The 23,657-nt window shown below is 37.7% G+C and overlaps 1 protein-coding gene across 3 annotated transcripts in view; it reads left to right on the forward strand.

Moving 5' to 3' along the window:
- The window catches only part of LAMA2 (laminin subunit alpha 2), a 614,868-nt gene that overhangs the window by 148,933 nt on the left and 442,278 nt on the right, over positions 1-23,657 (forward strand). For all 3 annotated transcript variants that reach the window (XM_047859508.1, XM_047859510.1, XM_047859509.1), the window contains exon 3: positions 6,815-6,927. In XM_047859508.1, coding sequence (XP_047715464.1) covers positions 6,815-6,927 — 113 coding nt within the window. The remainder of the gene's footprint in view (positions 1-6,814; positions 6,928-23,657) is intronic.

The raw sequence follows: 23,657 nt of genomic DNA on the forward strand, positions 1-23,657 counted from the left end.
AGAAAATTGAAGTCAAGTCTGAAGATGAATGAATTGATGGACTATGAGCTTTAGGTTCGTTAGGGAAGAAAATGAAGCCTGATGGGGAGAAACTGCCATTGGTTTAGACTGGTAGCCTTAATGATTTGATAAAGAATGTGAGAAAGGCTAGAGGCATGGAAATGTTGGGGAGGGGGTGGAGAGGATGCACTGGGCAGAAAGGGGGAGTTAGGTAAAGTATATAAAGTTGTGTGTGTGTGTGTGTGTGTGTGTGTGTGTATACATGCATATATGTGTTTACATATGTATGTATATAAATATAAATACATATATGTGTAGTTCCTGACTACAAGTACAAGGTTAGGATAAATAAGGCTTGAACATAGAAAGCAATTAAGCAAATATTCCAAACAGTAAACTCAGGGCTTATTATCTGGTACATATTATAAATGATGTAGAGTGGCGCCTGGGTGGCTCAGTCCATTAAGCATCTGACTCTTGATTTCAGCTCAGGTCATGATCTCACAGTTGGTGAGACTGAACCCTGCATCCAGCTCTGAGCTGACAGTGCAGAGCCTGCTTGGGATTCTCTCTCTCTCTCTCTCTCTCTCTCTCTCTCTCTCTCTCTCTCTCCCTTTCTCGCTCCCCCCACCCTATGCTCTCTTTTTCTCCCTCAAAAAATAAATAAACTTAAAAAATAAAAAGTGATGCAGGAGTACCTGGGTGGCTCAGTCAGTTGAATGTCCGGCTTCGGCTCAGGTCATGATCTCACAGTGCATGGGTTTGAGCCCCACGTCGGGGTCTGTGCTGACAGCTCAGAGCCTGGGGCCTGCGTCAGATTCTGTGTCTTCCTTCTCTCTGCTCCTCCCCTGCTCATGCTCTGTCTGTCTCTGTCTCTGTCTCTGTCTCTGTCTCTCTCTCTCTCTCAGAAATAAATGAACATTAAAAAAATTTTTTTTTAAATAAAAAATAAATAAATAAAAAGTGACGTAGAATTTCTGAGAAGGAAAACATTAGTGGGAACTGAAGTATCGAGAGGAAGTTCCAAGAGGCGGTCAGATTCAGCTGAGAATTAAAAAGCTGAATTGCCTGAGATGAGAAGGAAAGGTATTCCAGGAAAGGAGAAAAACAAAGAAATGTGTACAGTCACAGAGGAAGGAAGGAAGGAAGATGGAAAGCTTGGGGTGGAAAATAATTGAGGGGAGACTCTTTTTTAAAATTAAATATATGGGGTGCCTGGGTGGCGCAGTCAGTTGAGCATCTGACTTCAGCCAGGTCACGATCTCCCGGTCCGTGAGTTCGAGCCCCGCGTCAGGCTCTGGGCTGATGGCTCGGAGCCTGGAGCCTGTTTCCGATTCTGTGTCTCCCTCTCTCTCTGCCCCTCCCCCGTTCATGCTCTGTCTCTCTCTGTCCCAAAAATAAATAAACGTTGAAAAAAAATTTTTTTAATTAAATATATATATAATTTTATTATGTAAAATAGTATAAATATTTATGTATTATAAATAATAAACTTATTATTAAATAATTTATTATAAATACTAAATACATAATCATATAATTATTATCAATTATATATATGAATATTTAATTCTTGAGCGAGAAAGAGAGTCCATAAGTGGGGAGAAGCAGAGGGAGAGAATCCCAAGCAGCCTCTGCACTGTCAGCATGGAGCCCAATGCAGGACTTGAACCCACGAGCTCACAAGATCATGACCTGAGCTGAAATCAAGAGTGGAACACGTAACTGACTAAGCGACCCAGGTGCTCCAAGTGGAGACTCTTGGTTGGAAAAATGAATGAGGTGCATTTGCTAAACTGAGTCCAGGAGCGATCCTGTCATTTCCCCCTTCAGAGTTATATAGTCAGAGTCTCTTATGTCTCCATGGAAGACGTCCATATTTAAGCAAGCCTGTCCCATAGGTTTATATTGGGACAGAAGTGACAGATTGTTTTAGTAAAGCAAGATACACAGGAAGTATGTCTTATATTTCCTCATTTTTATTTACCTGAAGTGTTTTTTTTAAAAACTTTTTTTAATATTTATTTTTGAGAGAGAGAGAGAGAGAGAGAGAGAGAGACAGACAGACAGAGAGACAGAGTGTGAGCAGGGGAGGGCAGAGAGAGAGGGGGAGACCCAGAATGTGAAGCAGGTTCCAGGCTCTGAGCTGTCAGCACAGAGCCTGATGCGGGGCTCAAACTCACCATGACTTGAGATCATGACCTGAGCTAAAGTTGGTTCAGAAGCTCAACCAACTGGGCCACCCAGCTGCCCCTGCCTGAAGTGTTTTTTAACCTATCATAATCTGGATTTACTTTGTGTGATTAATTTTAAGCTACCACCTTCATTACATTTCAAAGTCTTGTTTTGGAACTAGAGATAGGGAAAGAACATACCCCATAAGAATAAAAATCTAGCAATAAACTACATGAATACATTTTAGGAAGAGTTGGAGCAGCAGATGATAAAATTTTACAAATGCATTGAACTGCTAGAACACATCAGGCAGGTCTGTGCGTAATCACCATACAAAGAAAAGGAAGCTTGAACTTCCGGTTACTAGATTGTGCTTTCCAATTATAAATTAGCAGTTTGAAAGATTTACTTCATCAGCGATTCCCTGGCCAGTATTCTGATGCAGTTAGCCCTTGGATTTACTTGTGTAGCTATCCCTGTTGAGGATGTTATAAGTTTCTATCTCATTCTAAATAAGGGAAGTATGCCAACAATTAATCAGTATTTGCAAATTAATTATGATTAAACTTTCATAATGGGGATTATGGTTAATTGTTGATTCATCTCCCAGTCCTCATTTTCGTGACTAATTCTCATATCAATTTGACCTGAGGTGGCAGATATAAAAATTTCCAATTAGACAGCTTCTCCCAGAATTACCTGAGCCACAAATTTGATTTGGAAATATGGTTGTGGGTGTGTTTTTCTATCACATATTAAACCCACAATCTGTAAAGAAGATTCCAGAGGATGTTTGGGGAATGTTTGTTGTGATATTTATTTTCCTTCTGAAGCAATGCCAGTAATATTTCATTTATGGCTGATTCCTGACGTGTCAATTTCAGCACGCATTGACACCACAAGGGCATTTGTTTGATATTTAGTTATGCTTATGGTATTTGCTGTCATTATAAAGACCTGACACCTTTGCTATAGCTTCAACAGAACAAGTTCACTAGTGCTAATTATTAAATACGTTCAGCAGTTTTACTTTTCATTAATGAGGTAGGATGCCTCATCTCAGTGGACTGCTAATGTGATAAGACTTGAGACAAAACAAAGTCCATCCAGTTGTTTAGTTGAATTAAATCATTTATCAGTAAAAATAGAACATTTTTGTTCTGTCCTATGCTCTCATGTTCCCATAAGTAAGTCAAGGACATAAACCTTTATGTTTTTAATTAAACAAGTTATGGCAGGCTACTTTAACAAAATTAATCTAAAAATATTCACAATCTAAAGATGGCAAACTTAATGAATATTCAGTTTTGAATAAAATTTTTCTTTTGAAGATGACTTGACGTTATTATCAAATTCCTATTGCATCGAGGACTTCATTTTGCTTTGTTTTGTGACTTTCACATTTTTTACGAAATGCAATCTGCCTGTAATTAAGATTCAGAACAGTATACATTTTGAACAGATGTATAATTTATTTTATATATATGCATAATAATGGTTAGACTATTAATAGCTGTAATGTTCCTCTGGTAACCCTGTAAGATTAGAGTTCTCATCCAAGATATGTTTACTGGCCCAAAAAAGAGAAACTGAGAAATTCCTAATTTTTTGTGAAAACAAAATGAGTGCATTTTATTTTTTTTTATTAATTTTTTTTTAACGTTTATTTTTGAGACAGAGAGAGACAGAGCATGAACGGGGGAGGGGCAGAGAAAGAGGGAGACACAGAATCGGAAGCAGGCTCCAGGCTCTGAGCCATCAGCCCAGAGCCTGACGCGGGCTCGAACTCACGGACCGCGAGATTGTGACCTGGCTGAAGTCGGACGCTTAACCGACTGAGCCACCCAGGTGCCCCCCAAATGAGTGCATTTTAAAGAACGGTTCTTCATTTTGAAATTATGGTTCTTTAAAACTTTGCCTGGTTCAAATGTTCATTAGTTTATGAAATAACAGTGATGGTACATTAAATGACAGTAAAAGTTTACTGGAGGTTCCTATGTTTTACATAAATAAAGAGCTAGAACTCCTATATCAGTTCCACAAACCTCTCATACACATTTTTTTTTTACTTTACTTTTTTCTGAAACTTAATCTGGGAACCACTGCTGTGAGTGGAGTTTTGTTAACCCTAGTTCAAGAATTGCGCACACGGTTTAAGTGAGTTGCCATTGTTGAATACCAAATGGTGGAGCCAGGTGGCATACAGGTGGACTATTTATCCCTCATACTCCCCCCTTCATATTCCAGATCTCATCACCATTATCATTAGAGTACATGGCTACATGCTACACCTTGTAGGCAAACGGAGGTCCATGATTGCTCCTTGTAGTGATGAGGTCTGTTCATTATTTGAAGTATTCCTTCTATTTACCAAAAAAGATTGTGTTCTAATCTAAAAGGTTACTCTTAGGCTATTTATTTGAAACATCTCCCCGGAGAAGTAGTGTTCAGAAGTTCTCAAGACTGACGCTCCAAAGCATATGTTATCTGTGATGTATAGAAGAGTAGCAGGGAATCTAGCCTCCAGTTTATTTACATGGGCAAATAGGCTGACTTTCAAGTGAGAATTTAGGAAGTTAAATACCCTTAGTGCAGCCCTTGGAATAGAAATAGGAACCTCTTGGGGCACCTGGGTGGGTTAATTGGTTAAGCGTCCAACTTCGGCTCAAGTCATGATCTCGAGGTTTGTGAGTTCGAGCCCCGCATCGGGCTCTGTGCTGACAGCTCAGAGCCTGGAGCCTGCTTCGGATTCTGTGTCTCCCTCTCTCTCTGCCCCTCCCCCATTTGTGCTCTGTCTCTCTCTCTCAAAAATAAACATTAAAAAAAAAGAAAAGAAGAAATAGGAACCTCTCCATCCACCTCCACTCCTGCCATTCTCACCTGTGAATGAGCTGGGCCTGCTGAGAACAGAACAGAACTTGTGTTACTTGGAAATGAGAACAGATTTCCAATGGCTAAGAACCAAAACAGAATGTGGGCTTTGGCACCTCAGGGGTAATGGCTGCTGTTGTGAGATGCATGGAGCTAAATTGGAGAAGAAATGTGAGGTTTGAGGGGTGTAAGGAGAAAAGGAATGGTAAGAAAGAACAGTAGGTGTGGGGAGGGCTGGAGTGAATGTCCACCCCTCCCATCGTCTATCTCCAGTCTTCCTTTTATTTATTTTTAAATTATTTTAAAATTTTATTTATTCATTTTGATAAAGAGAAAGAGCAGGAGTGGGGGAAGGGCAGAGAGAGAGGGAGAGAAGGAGAGAGAGAGAGAGAAAGAGAGAGAGAGAGAGAGAGAGAGAGAGAGAGAATCCCACACAAGATCTGAGCAGTCAGCACAGAACCCGATGCAGGGCTTGAACTCACCCACTGAGAGATCATGGTCTGAACTGAAATCAAGGGTCGGATGCTTAACCAGCTGAGCTACCCAGGAGCCCCTCCAGTACAGAACAGTAGGTTCTGTTCTCACCTATAGGTAGTAAAGGAGAGGGAAGATCCATGTTTTGTTGGTAGGAGAGAGTTTTGTGTGCTGTTGTCTCCCTGCTTGCCATTATTGTGCAGACTCCTCCACTCAGTTAGTGATGATGGGATGGACAATGCTAAATGAGAGGTTTGGAGTATCTTTAATTATATTTTTATTTTTTATTTTTATTTTTTAACTTTATTTATTTTTGAGAGAGAGCACGAGCAGGGGAGGGGCAGAGAGAAAGGCAGACAGAGGATCCAAAGCAGGCTCTGCACTGACAGCAGCAAGTGCTCAAACTCCACAAACCAAACCATGAGATCAAGACCTGATCCAAAGTCTGACACTCAACTGACTGAGCCACCCAGGCACCCTGCCCCTCATTATATTTGTAAATACTGGTTGAAAGTTGGCAAGTTAAGGACTGACCATGAAAAGCCTCATAGGATGGATCTGACAGCATTTTGTATTAAGCCCAGGTAACTGGCACCAGGGTGGTGCAGTCAATTAAGCATCTGACTCTCAGTTTCAGCTCAGGTGATGATCTCCTGGTTCATGGGTTTAAGCACTGCATTGGGCTCTGTGTTGATGGTGCAAAGCCTACTTGGGATTCTCTCTCTCCCTCTCTTTGCTCCTCCCTCACTCACACTGTCTCTGTCTCTCTCAAAAATAAACTTAAAAAAAAAATCCCAGGTAACATATTGGGCTGCCCAAATCTTGGTAATAATGAACATGTCAAAAGGGCAAATCTTCAAGTACCCTTCAACCACAATTCAGAATTTTATGGGTTTTTTCCCGCAGTGTGGATGGCATACAAGAGCTGCCTCAAACATTAATTTTTGCATCTTGGAAGGACTGACGTGTTCATCAGATTTCAATATTATTTCTTCACACTTAATTTCTGTGGTAATCTTCAAAGTTGCCTATTTTAATTGATGGCCAGAGTGTTGAACAGCTTCTCCTATAGCCTAAGTATTTAAGCATTTCATATGCCGTATAGAGTGGTCTGGAAAAGCTGGCATAAAATAAATTCTCTTGAAGATATGAATTGCTCTCTTTGTATTATTTTGCTGTTTGATATTCACATGATGATGGCTTCAACTTAGTTTTACTTTTTTTCTTTAAAGAAACAGCGATCAATTCATTATATGTTCTTTTTTTGTCCTTTCACCTGCTGCTGATTCAATAGAGAGACACCCGATTACAAATGCTATTGATGGAAAGAACACTTGGTGGCAGAGTCCCAGTATTAAGAATGGAATTGAATACCATTATGTGACGATTACACTGGATTTACAGCAGGTATAGTCCCTCTTTTTTTTTATTTACCAATTTCTACTTTTAAAATTGTATTTTTGATTTACTATTTGTTTAGTTAGTAGTTCTTGGGTGAATTTTGCATTTATTTCTAAAGCACAATGAAAATGAATTCACATGAAGAGTTTAGAACTGAATTAGCAGCTGACTGTTTTGACTAATGAGAGTTAATGATGAAAATATAGATCAAGCACGTTTTACATAAAGAAAATATAATAGTGCCATTTTTTAACTTTTAAAATACTACAGCTCTCCCGTTCTGATCATGGTGTGTTCACTGAAAGGTTCTTGGATAACAGGGCTCTTGAGTAAATTGCCTCTCATTACTGAGAGTTGAACAAGCTGTGACAGTTGATTCTTAAATTAAACTTGGGCCACTAAATGAGGTAACAAGCCTTGTAGTTGTACAAAATTGACGTTCAAGTTGTTGAAGTTTGTGTGGCAGAGGCCTGGGTGCCTTCTACACTTAATTTCTTTCTTCTTTTCATTCACAATATTCAGGTCAGGCTGAAGTTATTACTCAAGGACCACCATCACCCCAAATTATTTAGGCTTGCAGATAGGATGGGATCTGGTAAAGTGTTTCCATATTTTGCTGTTATTCCAAATATAAAAACTAATTTAATTGACTGAAGCCTGAGACTGGGGGCATTTTACATAGGTTGCTTCTGTAACTCAACCTCTTTCTGATTCCCTGTAATCTGTGAGGGAAAGGCTCTCAGCCATTCCTCCTGGGCCCAGTAGGGACAGAGAAGCAAAGCATTTTGGGGTTATTGAAGGCAGAATGACCAAGATAGTTAGTGACAGATACTATATATACACTGTAGAGGTCATATTAACACAGGTAGTCATGGTGGAGGGAAGCACCAGCCAATGGGGATTGGTCACATTCTCAGAGGACCAGATAGATACCAGCCATTTCACATATGGATGCTGTGTATCATCAACAGGAGTACAACCTCCTCTATTCAGAGCTTGGGCCCATTTTTGGCCAGGGTATACACATTGGGGAACTCCAAATTGCTGACTGGTGGGTCTCACAGGAGATCTTCTTTTTACCCATCTGGGACAATTCAGGACCTAAGCACCTGGGTGACAGCAAGGGCTCAGGGCTGCAACTAAATCACCAGGTGGCATGGATTTATATCCACCCATACTAACAGCTGAATGTCAGCCTTGAGTTAATGGTATTTCCCAGTAAGTCTCCAAGCACTATCAAGGAATGGCAGGGCAAACTATCGCACTGATCAATCATGCTTTAGGTCAATGATCTCTGGTGCGTGAATCCCCTGAGGATCCCACCTTCAAAGTGGACTTCATCCCTCTTCTGATAAAGACAGCTTAGTTCTTTATCAGCCACCGTGGTTCTCTCTCTTTATGTGGTGTTTGAAAGTTGGCCTTCCCAGTCAGAAGTGATTTTGCTGTTACCTCGAGTCATTGTCGGGGATAGGGAGTTAATAAATAGTGAAGGCTAATTTCTCTAGTTTACTCTCTGCTTATTCTTCAATTTGCACATGGGGGAACTTCAGAGTCAACTCTTTTTTTTTTTTAATGTTATTTATTTTTGAGAGGCAAAGGGACAGAATGCGAGCAGGAGAGGGGCAGGGAGAGAGGGAGACACACAATTCAAAGCAGGCTCCAGGCTCTAAGCTTTCAGCACAGAGCCTCATTCAGGGCTCAAACTCATGGACCATGAGATCATGACCTGAGCTGAAGTGGGACGCTTAACCATCTGAGCCACCCAGGCAGTCTACTCTTAATATAATTTACATAAATCATTATATTACTCTTTGCTCTCAACCATAATAGTATATATTTAATAAGCATAACAGCATTTTTCCCTTCCAGTTTAAAACTGGATGGTACCATTACAAGTTTTTATTAAATCATTTCTATCCAACATTCCTATCATTATTAATTCAACAGGTCAGAGTCCACCTGAAAGCCCATTTCTCAATGAAGACATTTCTTTTTTCTTAGGTTTGCTTTGTATCGCCACTCATCTATTCCTGCATGATATCTTAAGACTTATGTGGAATTGTTTTCCTGTTTAGTTTAATAGCCTTAAAATTGAGTGAATACTCCAAGACACCTTTTATAATTGAGTCTTCATAACAAGTTATAAAATTCTATTTATAAGACAGGTCTACCTAACTCCAAAGTCTGGAGTACGCCTAGTGGAAGCCGTACATGGGCCCCTATATTACAGGATGGCACCCACCCATGTCCTTACTTATTTTAACCCCCTCCTACTTCCTGCAAATCAACCTACTGTATGTTCAAGAGAAGGGCAGTGCAATTTGTAAAATGAAATAAATCTTTATTTCTATTTGACTCAAGGTTTTAACTTAGCTAGTGTTTTAGTGACATAAAAAGTTAAGTAGGTTTTGTAATCTGTTTTTATGATGGAATTCCTCAGGCAAGAAGGGGCTTTAGCCCTCTCCTTTGGTCTTAACCTTGGAGTAACAAATTCCTGTAACTTGTAACACATTCCTGGAACTTGTTTAGCTAAGGAACAGAGCTGCAGGCAGGCATGTTTCAATGCATTGGCAACAGAGACAATGTGGACATCCTTAGTATTTATTTACTTCTCACAAAAATCTTAAAAGGGCAGCTGGAATTATTATCCTTATGTAAAAAAAAAAAACACTGAGACTTCGAAAAGTCAAGTGACTTGGCCTTCTTTACAAAGCTAATTATGGACAGGGTTAGGATTTCAAGCTAGGTAGTCTGAATCCAGACCAGTATTTCCTAAACTGGGATCTGAAGGCTAGCTTAGGTTGCTCATGAGAAATTTTGGTATTTAATTTTAAGAGCTTCGTTTATTGCTTGGATTCTAGAAGTACCACACTATGATCTCCTGGCTTCTATGGGAGAATACAACCATCTGTCTTATTGTAAAACAAGAGACTAGATCTCTCATTTTCTAGTACATTTTAGTATGCCTCTAACATAGCATAACTTCTGTCTTTTAAAAAATTTTTTTTCAACGTTTTTTATTTATTTTTGGGACAGAGAGAGACAGAACATGAACGGGGGAGGGGCAGAGAGAGAGGGAGACACAGAATCGGAAACAGGCTCCGGGCTCCGAGCCATCAGCCCAGAGCCTGACGCGGGGCTCGAACTCACGGACTGCGAGATCATGACCAGGCTGAAGTCGGACGCTTAACTGACTGCGCCACCCAGGCGCCCTGACTTCTGTCTTTTTTTAAACCTACATCATGAAGGATTAATAGGTTATTCAGCATAATATGAGCTATTATCCTACTGGGAACCAAGGACAGCAGTTTTATAATGAATAGGTAAATATCACTAAGTGTTTGTTTGTCATTGATTCAGCAAGAGCTTTGACCATTCCTTAGCTCTCCTTTTCATTTTGAGATGTATGAATTTCAGCCAGTGCCAGTTTTACTTGCTGTCGTTGATATATACTTGGCTCCTCCGTGAAATACTTTTAATAAAATTACTATTTTAAATATAAACAGCCACCATTGAATTTCCTTGATTAAATCTTTATAGATTACACCAGAAAATTCCTTTTTACACTTTAACATTCTAGGTAAGTATGAAAAACAAACCAATTTACTGAGAAGAGAGTGGCTCCTTATTTTATTAATAGATTGTTTTCAGATTTTTATTACTGAGGAATTATTAACTTTTCCCAATTCTGTTATTTACTCACAGCATATCTTGAGCAAATTACTTCATCATGCTGTGCCCCAATTTCTAGATTAGCATAATAAATATTACAATATCATGGTAAGAAATTTGAAGTGATGATAATAGCAAAATAGCAATTTTGGGTATTATAAGGTCCTGGTATCAGCATAAACTTGAAGAGAAACTTAACTGCACAATGTGTATATAAAAATCCAGTATGATGGCAAAGAAAAATATACAGCAATTTAAAAGACAATAATGGGGACTTAAAAGTTAATAGGATATCCAAAATAGTCCCTTTTAACTCCTTTCCAACCAGATTTTTACTATAATATGGGTTATATCTGATCTCATTTTTTGACTTAAAAAAAAAATCTGGCCATTTTCTCTCTCTTTGATTTATTTAGGAAGAAAGCCAACTGGAGGCAAGTGAGATAAAACATAGGCGGGCAGGCAGCTTTTTGATAGACTTTGTTAATATAAAGTGAGGTCATTTTCATTCCTGCATAATCCAGGTATGCCATGAAATTAGTTATACGCATGTGAAGGAATCTCCTTCATCTTGATAAACAATTCAGTTCTCTTCCTGGTCTATCCCCCAAAACTAAAAATGCATTTGTAAAGAAAGATAGTCTTGAAGCTACCGAGATCTTGACCTAAATATTTTATTCATTGACCTTACAGAGACATATTTAGTGAGTTAGGTTAACAGTGTTAAATGAGGTTTGGAAGGAGGTTGAATTAGCATTACTGTGCAAATACTATGGTTTTAAAATCTATGTGAGTAGCATGGAAACATTTTTCCTATATCCTTAAACTGTTAGTGAAATGGTTGAACATTTTTGTAATAATAAAGTGTGAAATACATTAAAATATTTCAGTATGTTCAATTTTTCCTATATTCAATATTTTCTTGTTTAAACATAATAAGGATGGTCAAATTTTCAATCTCAAAGGACGATTTTTATCCTTTCATTGCATATTCTTTTCTCACACTCCTCTTACTCATTCCTGTTAAACAAATCCATTGCCCTATAGCTTAGAGAACATTAGCTCCACCTATTAAAGAATGAAAGAGAGAGAGAGAGAGAGAGAGAGAGAGAGAGAATTTATAAGCATTCAAGAGGTTGGATGGAGTATAAATGATATACATTTAATTAATATCTCATTATCTAAGCAAAAGAGACATACACATGTAATATATTAAAAAGCCATACAAGATTTATTTATTTATTTATTTATTTATTTATTTATTTATTTTTTAAACGTTTATTTATTTTTGAGACAGAGAGAGACAGAACATGAACGGGGGAGGGGCAGAGTGAGAGGGAGACACAGAATCGGAAGCAGGCTCCAGGCTCTGAGCCATCAGCCCAGAGCCCGACACGGGGCTTGATCTCACGGACCATGAGATCGTGACCTGAGCTGAAGTGGATGCTTAACCGACTGAGCCACCCAGGCGCCCCATGCCATACAAGATTTAAATAGTGTTGCTGAATATGCTTCTGTTCAATACAGTCTATTCGATGTAAGGGTTTTCTCCTGGAGACACATCTCTACAAAGGCATTATTAGCCCATGGTGTGGTGATCAGATGTTTATTTCCCAATAGTCCCACTCTATTTTGAGTCCTTGAAGACAGAGGTTTCCATTTATTCCATTGTGGAGCTCGGCATTTAGCAAGAACTCAGGAGATTTGATGAAAGAATAGCCCATGGCTGCTCTTCAAATCATTGAATTTTTTTCCTGGTAGTATTTGGGCCACTACTAAATTGATGAATACAAAATCATCAATAGAGGAAATTATGATCTACACATTCAAGATGTCCTACATGGATACATCTTGTTTAGTATAGCAGAATATGATTACAATCACTGTTCTTGCATTAGTTTTTGTTGTTGTTGTTATTGTTGTTCTTTTAAGATCATTGATTGAATGTCATAAGTCGAATCTCTGGTTAATTAGAAAATATATTCTTCCTCTAAGTGAATTTATGCTGACCTCTTAATCATTAATGAAGGTGACAACCAGCTTTAGTGTCTACATTGTGTGGAACATTAGTTCTAATTGTCTCCCCTCAGGTCTACATTCAACATTGCAGTCACATGGATCCTATTAATACAAAATCAGATTATATCACTCCTTCCACTAAAGTTCCCTAATGGCCTTCCATCTCACCCAGTGGGAAAAGCACAATGACCCAGGAGGATTTACAGGATCTTTTTTCCACCCCACCCCATTTCATTTCTGGACTCATCTCCCTGTTCATTTGCCCTTCTGGTGTCCTCTTCCGGTCTTAAAAGTCCTGCCTCAGGTCCTTTGCACTTACTCTTCTCTGTCTGGAATCATTTCCCCCAATTTACATTTAAGCTGTTTCCTCACTTCCTCTGGGTTTTTATTCATTTATTTTTTTTTCCAACATTTATTTATTTTTGGGACAGAGAGAGACAGAGCATGAACGGGGGAGGGGCAGAGAGAGAGGGAGACACAGAATCGGAAACAGGCTCCAGGCTCTGAGCCATCAGCCCAGAGCCCGACGCGGGGCTCGAACTCACGGACCGCGAGATCATGACCTGGCTGAAGTCGGACGCTTAACCGACTGTGCCACCCAGGCGTCCCTGTCTGGGTTTTTATTCAAATGCCACTTTCTTAGAGAGAACATCTCTGATAATCCTATTTAAAATTACAAACTCCTCTCCACTTCCTAACCCACTTCCCAATATATTTTCTCCATAAAATATATTGCAACCTCACTTACTATGCATATTTTACTATTTATGTTGTATGTCGCTTCTACCTCATTGTTCGAAATGCAATTTTCATGGGAGTTGAGATATTTTTCTTTTTTTTTAATGTTTATTTTATTTGTGTGTGTGAGAGAGTGAGAGTGAGAGTGAGAGTGAGAGTGAGAGAGAGAGAGAGAGAGAGAGAGAGGAAGTAGGGGAGGGGAAGGGAGACACAGAGAATCCAAAGCAGGCTCCAGGCTCCGAACTATCAGCACAAAGCCCGACACAGGGCTTAAATTCACAGACTGCAAGATCATGACCCAAGTCAAAATCAGATACTTAACATAGTGAGCCACGCAGGTGACTCTGTGTGTGTGTGTTTTTTTTTAATCACCACATTCTAAGCACTTAGACTAGTGACCAGCATATGAAGCACTCAATAAATTTATGCTGAATGAATAAATGATTAAATGAATGAACAGTGCAAAACATTAATCGTAGAGGTAAGCATCTTACTAAAGTTGAGAATTAAACAAAAGATGAAGTAATCTCATTGTGATGTTATAATAAAATATGCTGTATGTTTTAAAATTTGTGACTTTTTCTTTAAGTCTCAGGCTGAATAACACAAAGTAAATTTATTCACTAATCCTCTTTCCAAACATATTCTAAACCTCAGTCATATTTGTCACCCTATATGACTTTACCATGTTTGTAGCTTTTAGGAAAAGCAGGTGTTAATTCATTTAACTCTTCTTTTGTCACAGAGAAGTAAGTAAGACTGTAATTTTTCAAATATATACATATATATTTTTTTAAATGTTTATTTTTAAGAGACAGAGAGAGCGTGAGCAGGGGAGGGGCAGAGAGAGGGAGAGGATCAGAAGCGGGCTCCACACTGACAGCAGAGAGCCCAACGCGGGGCTCAAACTCACGACTGTGAGACCACGACCCAAGCCTAAGTTGGTCACTTAACTGACTGAGCCACCCAGGCACCCCAAGGCTGTAATTTTTTGAGTTTATATTTTATTATTTCTTAGTGAAAAAGGAAAAGGAGATGTAAAAGGGGAGGAAAGCCTACCATGATGCTACGTAAATGAGAGTATAGACACAGGATGTATGTATTTTGATATAAAATGCTGATAAATTATTGCAGCATCATGATAATGGGAGTGTTTGGAGATACAGATCGTATTTCAGGTGGTCTCAAGATGACTGTCCTGGAAAATGATTCTTGAAACCAGAGAATAAATTAGAGAATTGTTTATTTAAAAACAGAATAATACATAAGGAAGAGATCTGTTAAAAATCTGTGGGAAAGGATCTGTTAAAATTTTAAAATCGTACTAATTCTGTTATGGAAAGTCTGAACAGAACTGCCTAAAATAGACCGAACGTGGGCAGTTTTCACAGCTGTCTGACGACTTCCACACATAAAACACAACTGCATTTCATCATGCTGGTGTATATTGTGTCTTCTCCCATTTTATTCTTGGAGTCTAAGTTTTATAACATATCCTATATGTTACATATATTATGTCTATGATTATATCTATAGATTACATGCACATCTATTTCTTTAGAGGCTGACTACGTATTTAAGTTATACGATAACGTGTGTTTTAGTTCGTAGATAATACATGTTCTCATTATGACCCCGAGTCTCTAAAATAATGGCAAAAAGGATGAGAATGAGGCTAAAAAGAAAGGAGTAAATAACCTTGTGCCCGAGCTCCAGTTCCTGACCTGTCACTTATCAGTTCATTTGTCTTTGGTAAATTGTCCCATTTTTACACCCCTCGATTTGGTCACATAGAGAATGGAGATAATAGTACCACTTCTTTCTGAAGACGATCGTTATAAGGATAAAGTGATGTAGGCAAATAGCCTTGCACACTACTGCACATTACTTGATACTCAGTAAAAATTAGTTCTTGGCCTTCTACTGAAAGTAATGCTGAACAGAGAACAATGGCAATGCTGTAAAAAAGCAAAGCCAAAGCTAGGTTAAGTTCAAAAACAGGTTAATTACTGAGATATTTAAGTAATATTTACAAGTTTCACTTGGCATATAACTTAAGAAAACTGTTGTACTTAATAGACGGTAACTTATGAAAATTAATATTTATATAGAGAAAGTCTAAAAAGCGTCACTTTTACATTGAAACTCTTTTATAACACCATCTCTACTATTTTGCTGTGATTATATCCTCTCGGCTACTTAAATTTTTTTTTTTTTTGAAAAAATTTTTTTCAACGTTTATTTATTTTTGGGACAGAGAGAGACAGAGCATGAACGGGGAAGGGGCAGAGAGAGAGGGAGACACAGAATCGGAAACAGGCTCCAGGCTCTGAGCCATCAGCCCAGAGCCCGACGCGGGGCTCGAACTCACAGACCGCGAGATCGTGACCTGGCTGAAGTCGGACGCTTAACCGACTGCACCACCCAGGCGCCCCTAGGCTACTTAAATTTTTAATCATTAGGAAGTAATCCTATTCATTACTAGTATGCTCTTCAAAACTTTTCTTGCCTGGTATCATTTTACTTATATCAGCTTCATTTTGTTATCATTTATGAGATTTTCAAAAATCTTTTCATTAATTTCCATCTAGCTGCCACCTTCCATTTTATACATGGTTTCTTATAAACGGCATAGAGATGAGTTTTGACATTTTATCTAGTCTGACAATGTCTTTTATTTATTTTTTTAATTTTCTTTTTTTTTAATGTTTATTTATTTTTGAGAGAGAGAGAGAGAGAGAGAGAGCGAGCAGGGGAGGGGCAGAGAGAGAGGGAGACACAGAATCCGAAGCAGGCGCCAGGCTCCCATCTGTCAACGCGGGGCTTGAACTCACAAACTGTGAGATCATGACCTGAGCCGAAGTCAGACGCCCAACCGACTGAGCCACTCAAGAGCCCAACAATGTCTTTTAAAAATATTTATTTTCCATGTATCTTTACCTAAGGGGTTTATCAAAGTGAAGCATGTATACAAAAAAAAAAAAGATAAATCATAAGTGAAAAGCTTGGTGAATTTTCACAAAGTGAACCTACCTAAGTACCGCCTAGATCAAGATGACCAGCATCTTAGAAACTACCCTCGTGCTTTCTCTAAATCTTTCTCTCCTCTCTTCCCCTAAAGATAACCAGTGTTCTAATTTCTACTCAGCAGTGAAGCCATTTAACCCTAGAAGTTTTCTCTGTGGATAGGATTTTAGGTACAGATCAATAGCTATAAGAAATGTAAGCCTCTTCAGAGTTTTTCTTATTTTCTCTGTTGAGTTGAGCTTTTTAGTGAATTCATCCATTTTCCCTGTATTTTCAAATGTATTGGCACAAAGTTGTGAATGATATGCTGTTATTACCTTTTCAATGTATAAATGATTTGTAGTGATGCTCTTTTTTTTCATTCCAACATTGTTTTGCAAACTTTTTTGTCCTCAACAGCTTTAATAGGTTTTTATAATTTTGTTAGTCTTTTCAAATAGTTGATTTTTGACTTGGCTGATTTTCTCTATTAGATTAAATATTGCATTGAATATTGCATTGAATTCCACTTTTATGTGTCTTTTTTTTAACTTTTAATCATTTTAGATTTTAGATGACTTTTTTTATCTTCTTGAATAGGTTCCTAAATTATCAATATTTTAGTCTTTCTTTTTTTCACACATATTTTTTAAGGGTACATATTTGCCCCCATACATGATTTTAGTTATATAAGATTGATTATGTTGCATTTTTCATTATTATTTATTGAAAAATATCTCTGGAGCACCTGAGTGGCTCAGGTGGGTAAGCATCTGACTCTTGATTTTGGCTCAGGTCATGATCTCATGGTTCGTGAGTACGAGCCCCACGTTGGGCTCTGCGCTGACAGTGTGGAGCCTGCTTGGGATTCTCTCTCTCCCTGTCTCCTGCTCCCCCTCGCCCCCTACTTGCACTCTCTCTCTCAAAATAAATAAACCAAAAAAAAAAAAACTTAAAAATATTTTCAACGTCCCTTGTAATTTCTTTTGTGACTTATGAGTTACCTAGAAGTTAAGTGCTTCATTTCCCAACTATTGAATGTTTTTCTCATCTTTTTGTTTCTGTTTTTTTCTCACTTAATTTTACCATGGTCATTCATGTTTTCAATTCTTTGAGACTCAGGTTTTTGAGCCTTGTTTTCATTTAGCATATGGTCAGTAGCATTTGCACACTCCGGAAGAATGTGGATTCTGTACTTGTTGGCTGCAGTGTTTTAAATACATCAGTGAGTATGTATGTCTTTGTGAATATATATTGAGACTATTTTGTTAGGGGCATACAAACTTAAGATTGGAGCTGTATTAATCTTCTTTCCATACTTTTGCTAGCAATAATTCCATCCTTAAGGTTTACTTTTGTAGCTTCACTAGCTTCCGTTTTGTTAGTGTTGCATGATACAGTATTTTCCATTCCTCTTGGTGTCCTTATATATAAGGAGTACCTTTTGTGAGCAGTATGTAGTTGAATTGAATTTAACCAGTTAAACAATCTTTGTCTTTAAATTGGATGTTTAATTTATATTTAATATTACAACTGATATTTGAGTTCAAAGTGCCACATTCCCTTTGTTTTCTATTTGTCTTTTGTAATTTTTTTCTGCCTTCTTTTTTTTTTGATATTAAATATTTTCCCCATTTAATCATTTGATTTATCCTTTCATTAACTTGTGTTCTGTGCAGTCTTTATTACTAATTACCATAAATATTATAGGACTCATCTTTGATTTCTCAGAACTTGCTATAAATTTGTATGTTTATCACTTCCAAGCCAGGCAAGACCTTAAAACACTTCACCACCATATTGTCCACTCACCCCATCTCTTACCCAGTCAGATTTTGTCTTGATGTGTTAATTCCATGTATATATTAAGCTCCATAAGAAGTAAATATTACTGTCATAAACAGACAGTATTTAATTTTGAACATGTTTAAGTTTTTCTGTTTCTCTGTTTATTCTTTGTGTACTTCCCTCTGAGGTCATTTCTCTCTTGCTTTTTTTGTAAATTTTTTTAACGTTTATTTATATTTGAGAGAGACAAAGAGAGAGGATGAGAGACAGGGAGAAAAGGAGACACAGAATCTGAAGTAGACTCCAGGTTCCAAGCTGTCAACACAGAGCCTGACATGGGGCTCAAACTCATGAGCAGTGAGATCATGACCTAAAATGAAGTTGGATGCTTAACTGACTGAGCCACCCAGCCACCCCTATTTTTTGTTTAATGGAAGAGTTTCTTGGTGACAAATTCTCTCAATTTTTTTTTTCCTGAAAGCCTCTATTTTTCCTTTATTTTTGATTCATATTCTTCATTAGGAATAACATTTTGTTTAAGTTATTTTCTTCTAGCACTTTAAAGATTTCATTCCATTATTGCCTGGCTTTCATAATTTTTGCTGAGAAGTCAGTTAATTTTTTTTTTTTTTGCTTCTCCTTTGAAGGAAAGGTGACTTTTTCCTTTGTCTCCTTTGAAGATTTTATTTCTTTGACTCTGATGTTCAGGAATTTACCACAGTGTCTAGGAATATGAATACTAGTTGGGATTCAAAACCTTTTGAACTCTGTGGATTGAAGTCTTTCACTCATTTGGAAAAATTCCCAGCCAATATTTCCTCAAATGTTGTTACTGTCCACTTTCCCTCTTCTATTTCTGGGACTCCAATTACAAATATGCCAGGCTTTTTGTCAAGTCCATGATGTATTCTATGCTTTACTTTTTTTTTTTCCTTTTCTTCTGCCCTTCTTTTAACATTTTCTGGTGACCTTTTTTAGTATGCCCATCCTTTCTTCTGTTGGGTCTAATCTATTAAACACTAAACACTAAATTTACTAAATTCTTACTTTCAGCAATTCTGTTTTTCAGTTCTTAAATTTCCATTTGATAGGTTTTAAAAATGGATTTCAAACTCCTTCACTTATTCATCGCAAGACATTAATCACAGTTGTTTTTAATTACATGTCTGATAACTACATGTAAACCATCTGTGAGTTTGTTTTCATTGTCTTTTTCTTCTTGGTTTATTCATGGAAAACTTGCTAGTTTTATTATTATTAAATAATGTGCATTGTGTCTGAAAATCTGTAACAGTTCTCTTCAATGGATTTATTTTTATTCTGGCAAGAGTTAGAATAGGGCCAGCTTGCCCTGATTCAATCAGCTATTAAGACGTTTTGTGCCTTTATCAGGGATTCTGAGAGCTGTTTCTGATTAGACCTTATTTCTAGAGGTAGCCATTCAGGGATCCCAGCAGACAGCATTTTATTCCCTTCTTGGCTGACTCTGTACTCCAAATTTTGTCTTCTCAGATCTATGAGATTTCCAAAGATCTGCTTAACATTTCACTACTTATGAGTTCATTTTTGCATGCTGTTTATCTTCTGGCTCCTTCACCACTTAATTGGTAGATCTGTTGAAGGAAAAAGCTGAACAGAAAGTAGGAATCACTTTCTACAGCTCATGACCCTTCACATGCTAGCTTCACATTTTTTTCAATGGCTTGTGACTTCATAGCTGTGAACTTCAGTGTTCATCTTCTCATCCTTTGGGACTGATGAAAGCCCTAGAATGTAGCTTTGTCTCTGAGCTTCAATTCAGTTCACCTTTTAGTACACCAGTGAATACTCTTAGAGGAAAATGGCCAGCTCATCCTGATCTATATCCTTTTAATCACATCTGACTGCCTTCATTGCTCTCTGATGCCTTCAAACAACTGTTTTTGGTGTTTTATTCAGCATTTATAGTACGTCTTTTTGAGATAAAGTAGAAAATATGTCTGTGCTATTTGTGGCTTTAAAAACAAAAATCCGAGTGTATTCTTCTTTTTAAAAAAATGTTTATTTATTTTGAGAGAGGGAGAGAGAGAGAGAGAGAGAGATCACAACGAGGGGAGGGGCAGAGATAGAAGGAGAGGGAGAGAATCCCAAGCAGACTGTGCTGACAGCACAGATGTGAGGGCTTGAACTTACTCTGTGATCATGACCTGAGCCAAAATCAAGCTTCGGTCACTTACCTGATTGAGCTATCCAGGCACCCCCAGAGTGTATTATCTAATGAGAATTCTTTTTGTGTGTGAATTTAAGGAGAAGTCTCAATTATTGCTTCAGTATTAAAATATACTAATTATTGGGAATTTTTGATGGATTATAAAGAAATAAGAAAGAATATTTAAGATTGGGATCATCCTGGAAAATCTGGGATGCATGAGTTTACCAAATAAAGTAGTCCTGAACAAAGTCGGTACAATCCTAAGTAAGAAGCCCTATGCCCTTCATGGTATCTGTCCTGAATAACATATAAATAAAATAACAAGGCTGCATTTGAAAGATATTAATTGTACAACTGCTACTTGACACTAACTGTTCTTAGCCTGAGCATCTGGCCATGAAGGAGACAGAAGTTCTGTTTTTTCAGGATTTTACATTCTAATTGTGGGGGGCTATGGTGGTTTTCTGGGGGTGAGAGAAGAGACATAGAAAATTAGGTAAATAATTACAGTAGTGAAAGTGTCATAGAAAAAAAAAACAGAATAGGATGATACAATAGAAAGTGATAAAAGTGGCTACTTTATTTATGTACTCTGTCTATGCATTTTTCAGAAAGTGATATTTGAACTAAGAATTGAATAACAGAAAGTACCAGTCATGGAAAAAGCTGAGTAAAGTATGTATCAGGCAGGAATACACTTGGTGTGGTGAGGAATGGAAAGAAGTCCCTTGTGGCTGGAACATAGTGATCAAGAGCGAAAGTCATGAGATGATGTCCCCATGGAATCCAGATCTAGTTAGTTCCTGTAGGAAGTAGTCAGCCCTGATGAGGAGTTAGATTTAATTCTGAGTATAATAGGAAACATACATTGGGATTTAAGTCAGGAGTAATATGATTTCATTTATTTTAATAAAAATATTAGTCTGCCAGCTAAATGGAGAATGATAGCAGTGAAGTAAGCAGGAAACTAAGTAACAATTGCAAAAGCAATGAGGGACTCTAATCAAGAGATGTGGGTGACTTGGACAATGGTAATGGTAGCAGAGATGGACAGAAGTAATAGGTTAAGATTAACTGTAGAGGTTGGTGTGACCAGAGTTGATAGTGGAATGGGGGTAGAGAGTGTGGCAGAGATGTTGACTCCTAGGATTTTGGCCGGAAGGAATATATTTTGTGGAGATTGTATGGGCTGAAGGAGGAGCAGGTTGGGGATGCTAAATAGTAGATAAGGACTCTGTTTAACATTCATTGTTTGAAATGTGCACTATCCCTCCAAGTGGAAACATTAAAGAGACAATTCAATTTACAAGTCTGGAGTTTAGTGGAGAAACCAGAGGTAGTGATGTGAATTTGGATATCACTGGCACAGCAATTGCATTTAACACAAAGGCCTCATTGAACATCACCTAGAAAGAAAGTGTAGAGTTAAAAGGATGTCCTAAAATTGAACTGTAGTCATTTCAGATTTAGAGGTGACTGCAGTAGGGAGGAGAGGAAGGTGAAATCAAAGAAGCCAAGATAAAATCTATCAAAAAAGGAGTGATCAACCATGGTGGTGTAGCTGCTGAGAGGGAGGAATGAAACCACTCAGATGTTGGAAATATCAGAATGTGGGGGAAAAACATTAAAGTTCAATTAATAACAATGTTTTAGGAGATCCTTAATAAAAGGTGATGGCTCCAAGCACTGAGACTTGATATGGAAACTCCCACCACAGCAATGCCTACTAGTGTTCAGTTTATTTGCTTAAATGTACATATGTTCATATAGCCAAATTATGGAATGAGCCTAAATGTCCATCAACTGATGAATGGATAAAGATGTGGTTTATATATACAATGGAATACTACTTGGCAATGAGAAAGAATGAAATCTGACCATTTGTAGCAATGTGGATGGAACTGGAGGGTATTATGCTAAGTGAAATAAGTCAGTCAGAGATAGACAGATACCATAAGTTTTCACTCCAATGTGGATCTGGAGAAACTTAACAGAAGACCATGGAGGAAGGGAAGGGGAAAAAATGCTGCAAACAGGGAGGGATGGAGGCAAACCATAAGCGACTCTTAAATACATAGAACAAACTGAGGGTTGTTGGGGGTGGGGGAGAGGGGAAAGTGGGTGATGGGCATTGAGGAGGGCATTTGTTGGGATGAACACTGGGTGTTGTATGGAAACCAATTTGACAGAAATTATATTAAAAAATAAATGCACATATGTTGATAATTTTTTAACTAAGGTGCCAGCTAATAAAACTGTACAGAAAAAAAATTGTAGCATCCTTTACTTATTAGCTAGGTTGTGTCTAAATATTAAAAGTAATCTATTTCCTGTCAAAATACCTCAGTTTTGTTTGCTTTTACAAATATTTTAATGTGGCTTTTCAGCCAAGTGTGCTGTCAGAAGGTTATGGTAGATTAATCTCAAATTAGCTGAAACAATAAACTCAACTAAAAGAAAAATCAGTCTCATAAAGTACTACAACCAAGGAAATCAGCCCAAAACACTAATGAGCAGTTGCCTCTCTGCATTGGGTCATTATGATTATATTAATTTAATAAGTCAGTTTGGGAAGCAGAGATGAATCATCTCCAAAATATAAAGACTTAATTTAGCTGTCTGCCTTCATAGATTTCACTTTCTCTGTCCTAAAATCTTATAGGAGTGGTATGCAATATGTGATTTTCTCTGTAATATGACTTAAATACAATTTTCAGTTTTGCTTCTTCATCAGCCTTGCTGCCACCTAACCTCAATTATTTCATTTCAAATGATAAGCTTTTCCATCCATCAATGTTGAGAATAATGTATTTAATCAATGATTCAGACATTATGGCACTATTTATAAGATGAGGTAAAAAAATCAAGAAGTAGAGTAAGAAAGTAAAAAGATATTGTCCACTGATTTTAGAAGATATTCAAGATCATTAAATCAGCCACAAAATAGGTTCTAATATAAGGCTACCATTTATTTTAATGTAGTATGAGTGACTGAGGCTTCACAGAAATTTTTTTCATGAAGAGCATAACGTGCTGATGTCATGATTAGCATGACTCCACCTGCCATTTGGGGATTTCAAGTGACCCTGCCACCATTTTATACACGTAACCAGATAAAAATGGGTATATACCAGGAAACAGAGGAGAAGGTATTGAGTAGGTGTGCGTCTTAGTCCATTTGGACTGTGATAACAAAATATCACAGGTTGGGTTGCTTATGAACAACAGAACTTTATTTCTCACAGTGTTGGTGGCTGGAGGTTTGAGATTCTCATTGTAGCCTCACATGGCAGAAGGACTAGGGAGCTCTGGGAAGCCTCTT

The sequence above is a fragment of the Prionailurus viverrinus genome, chromosome B2 (genome assembly GCF_022837055.1).
Source record: "Prionailurus viverrinus isolate Anna chromosome B2, UM_Priviv_1.0, whole genome shotgun sequence".
Lineage (NCBI taxonomy): Eukaryota > Metazoa > Chordata > Mammalia > Carnivora > Felidae > Prionailurus > Prionailurus viverrinus.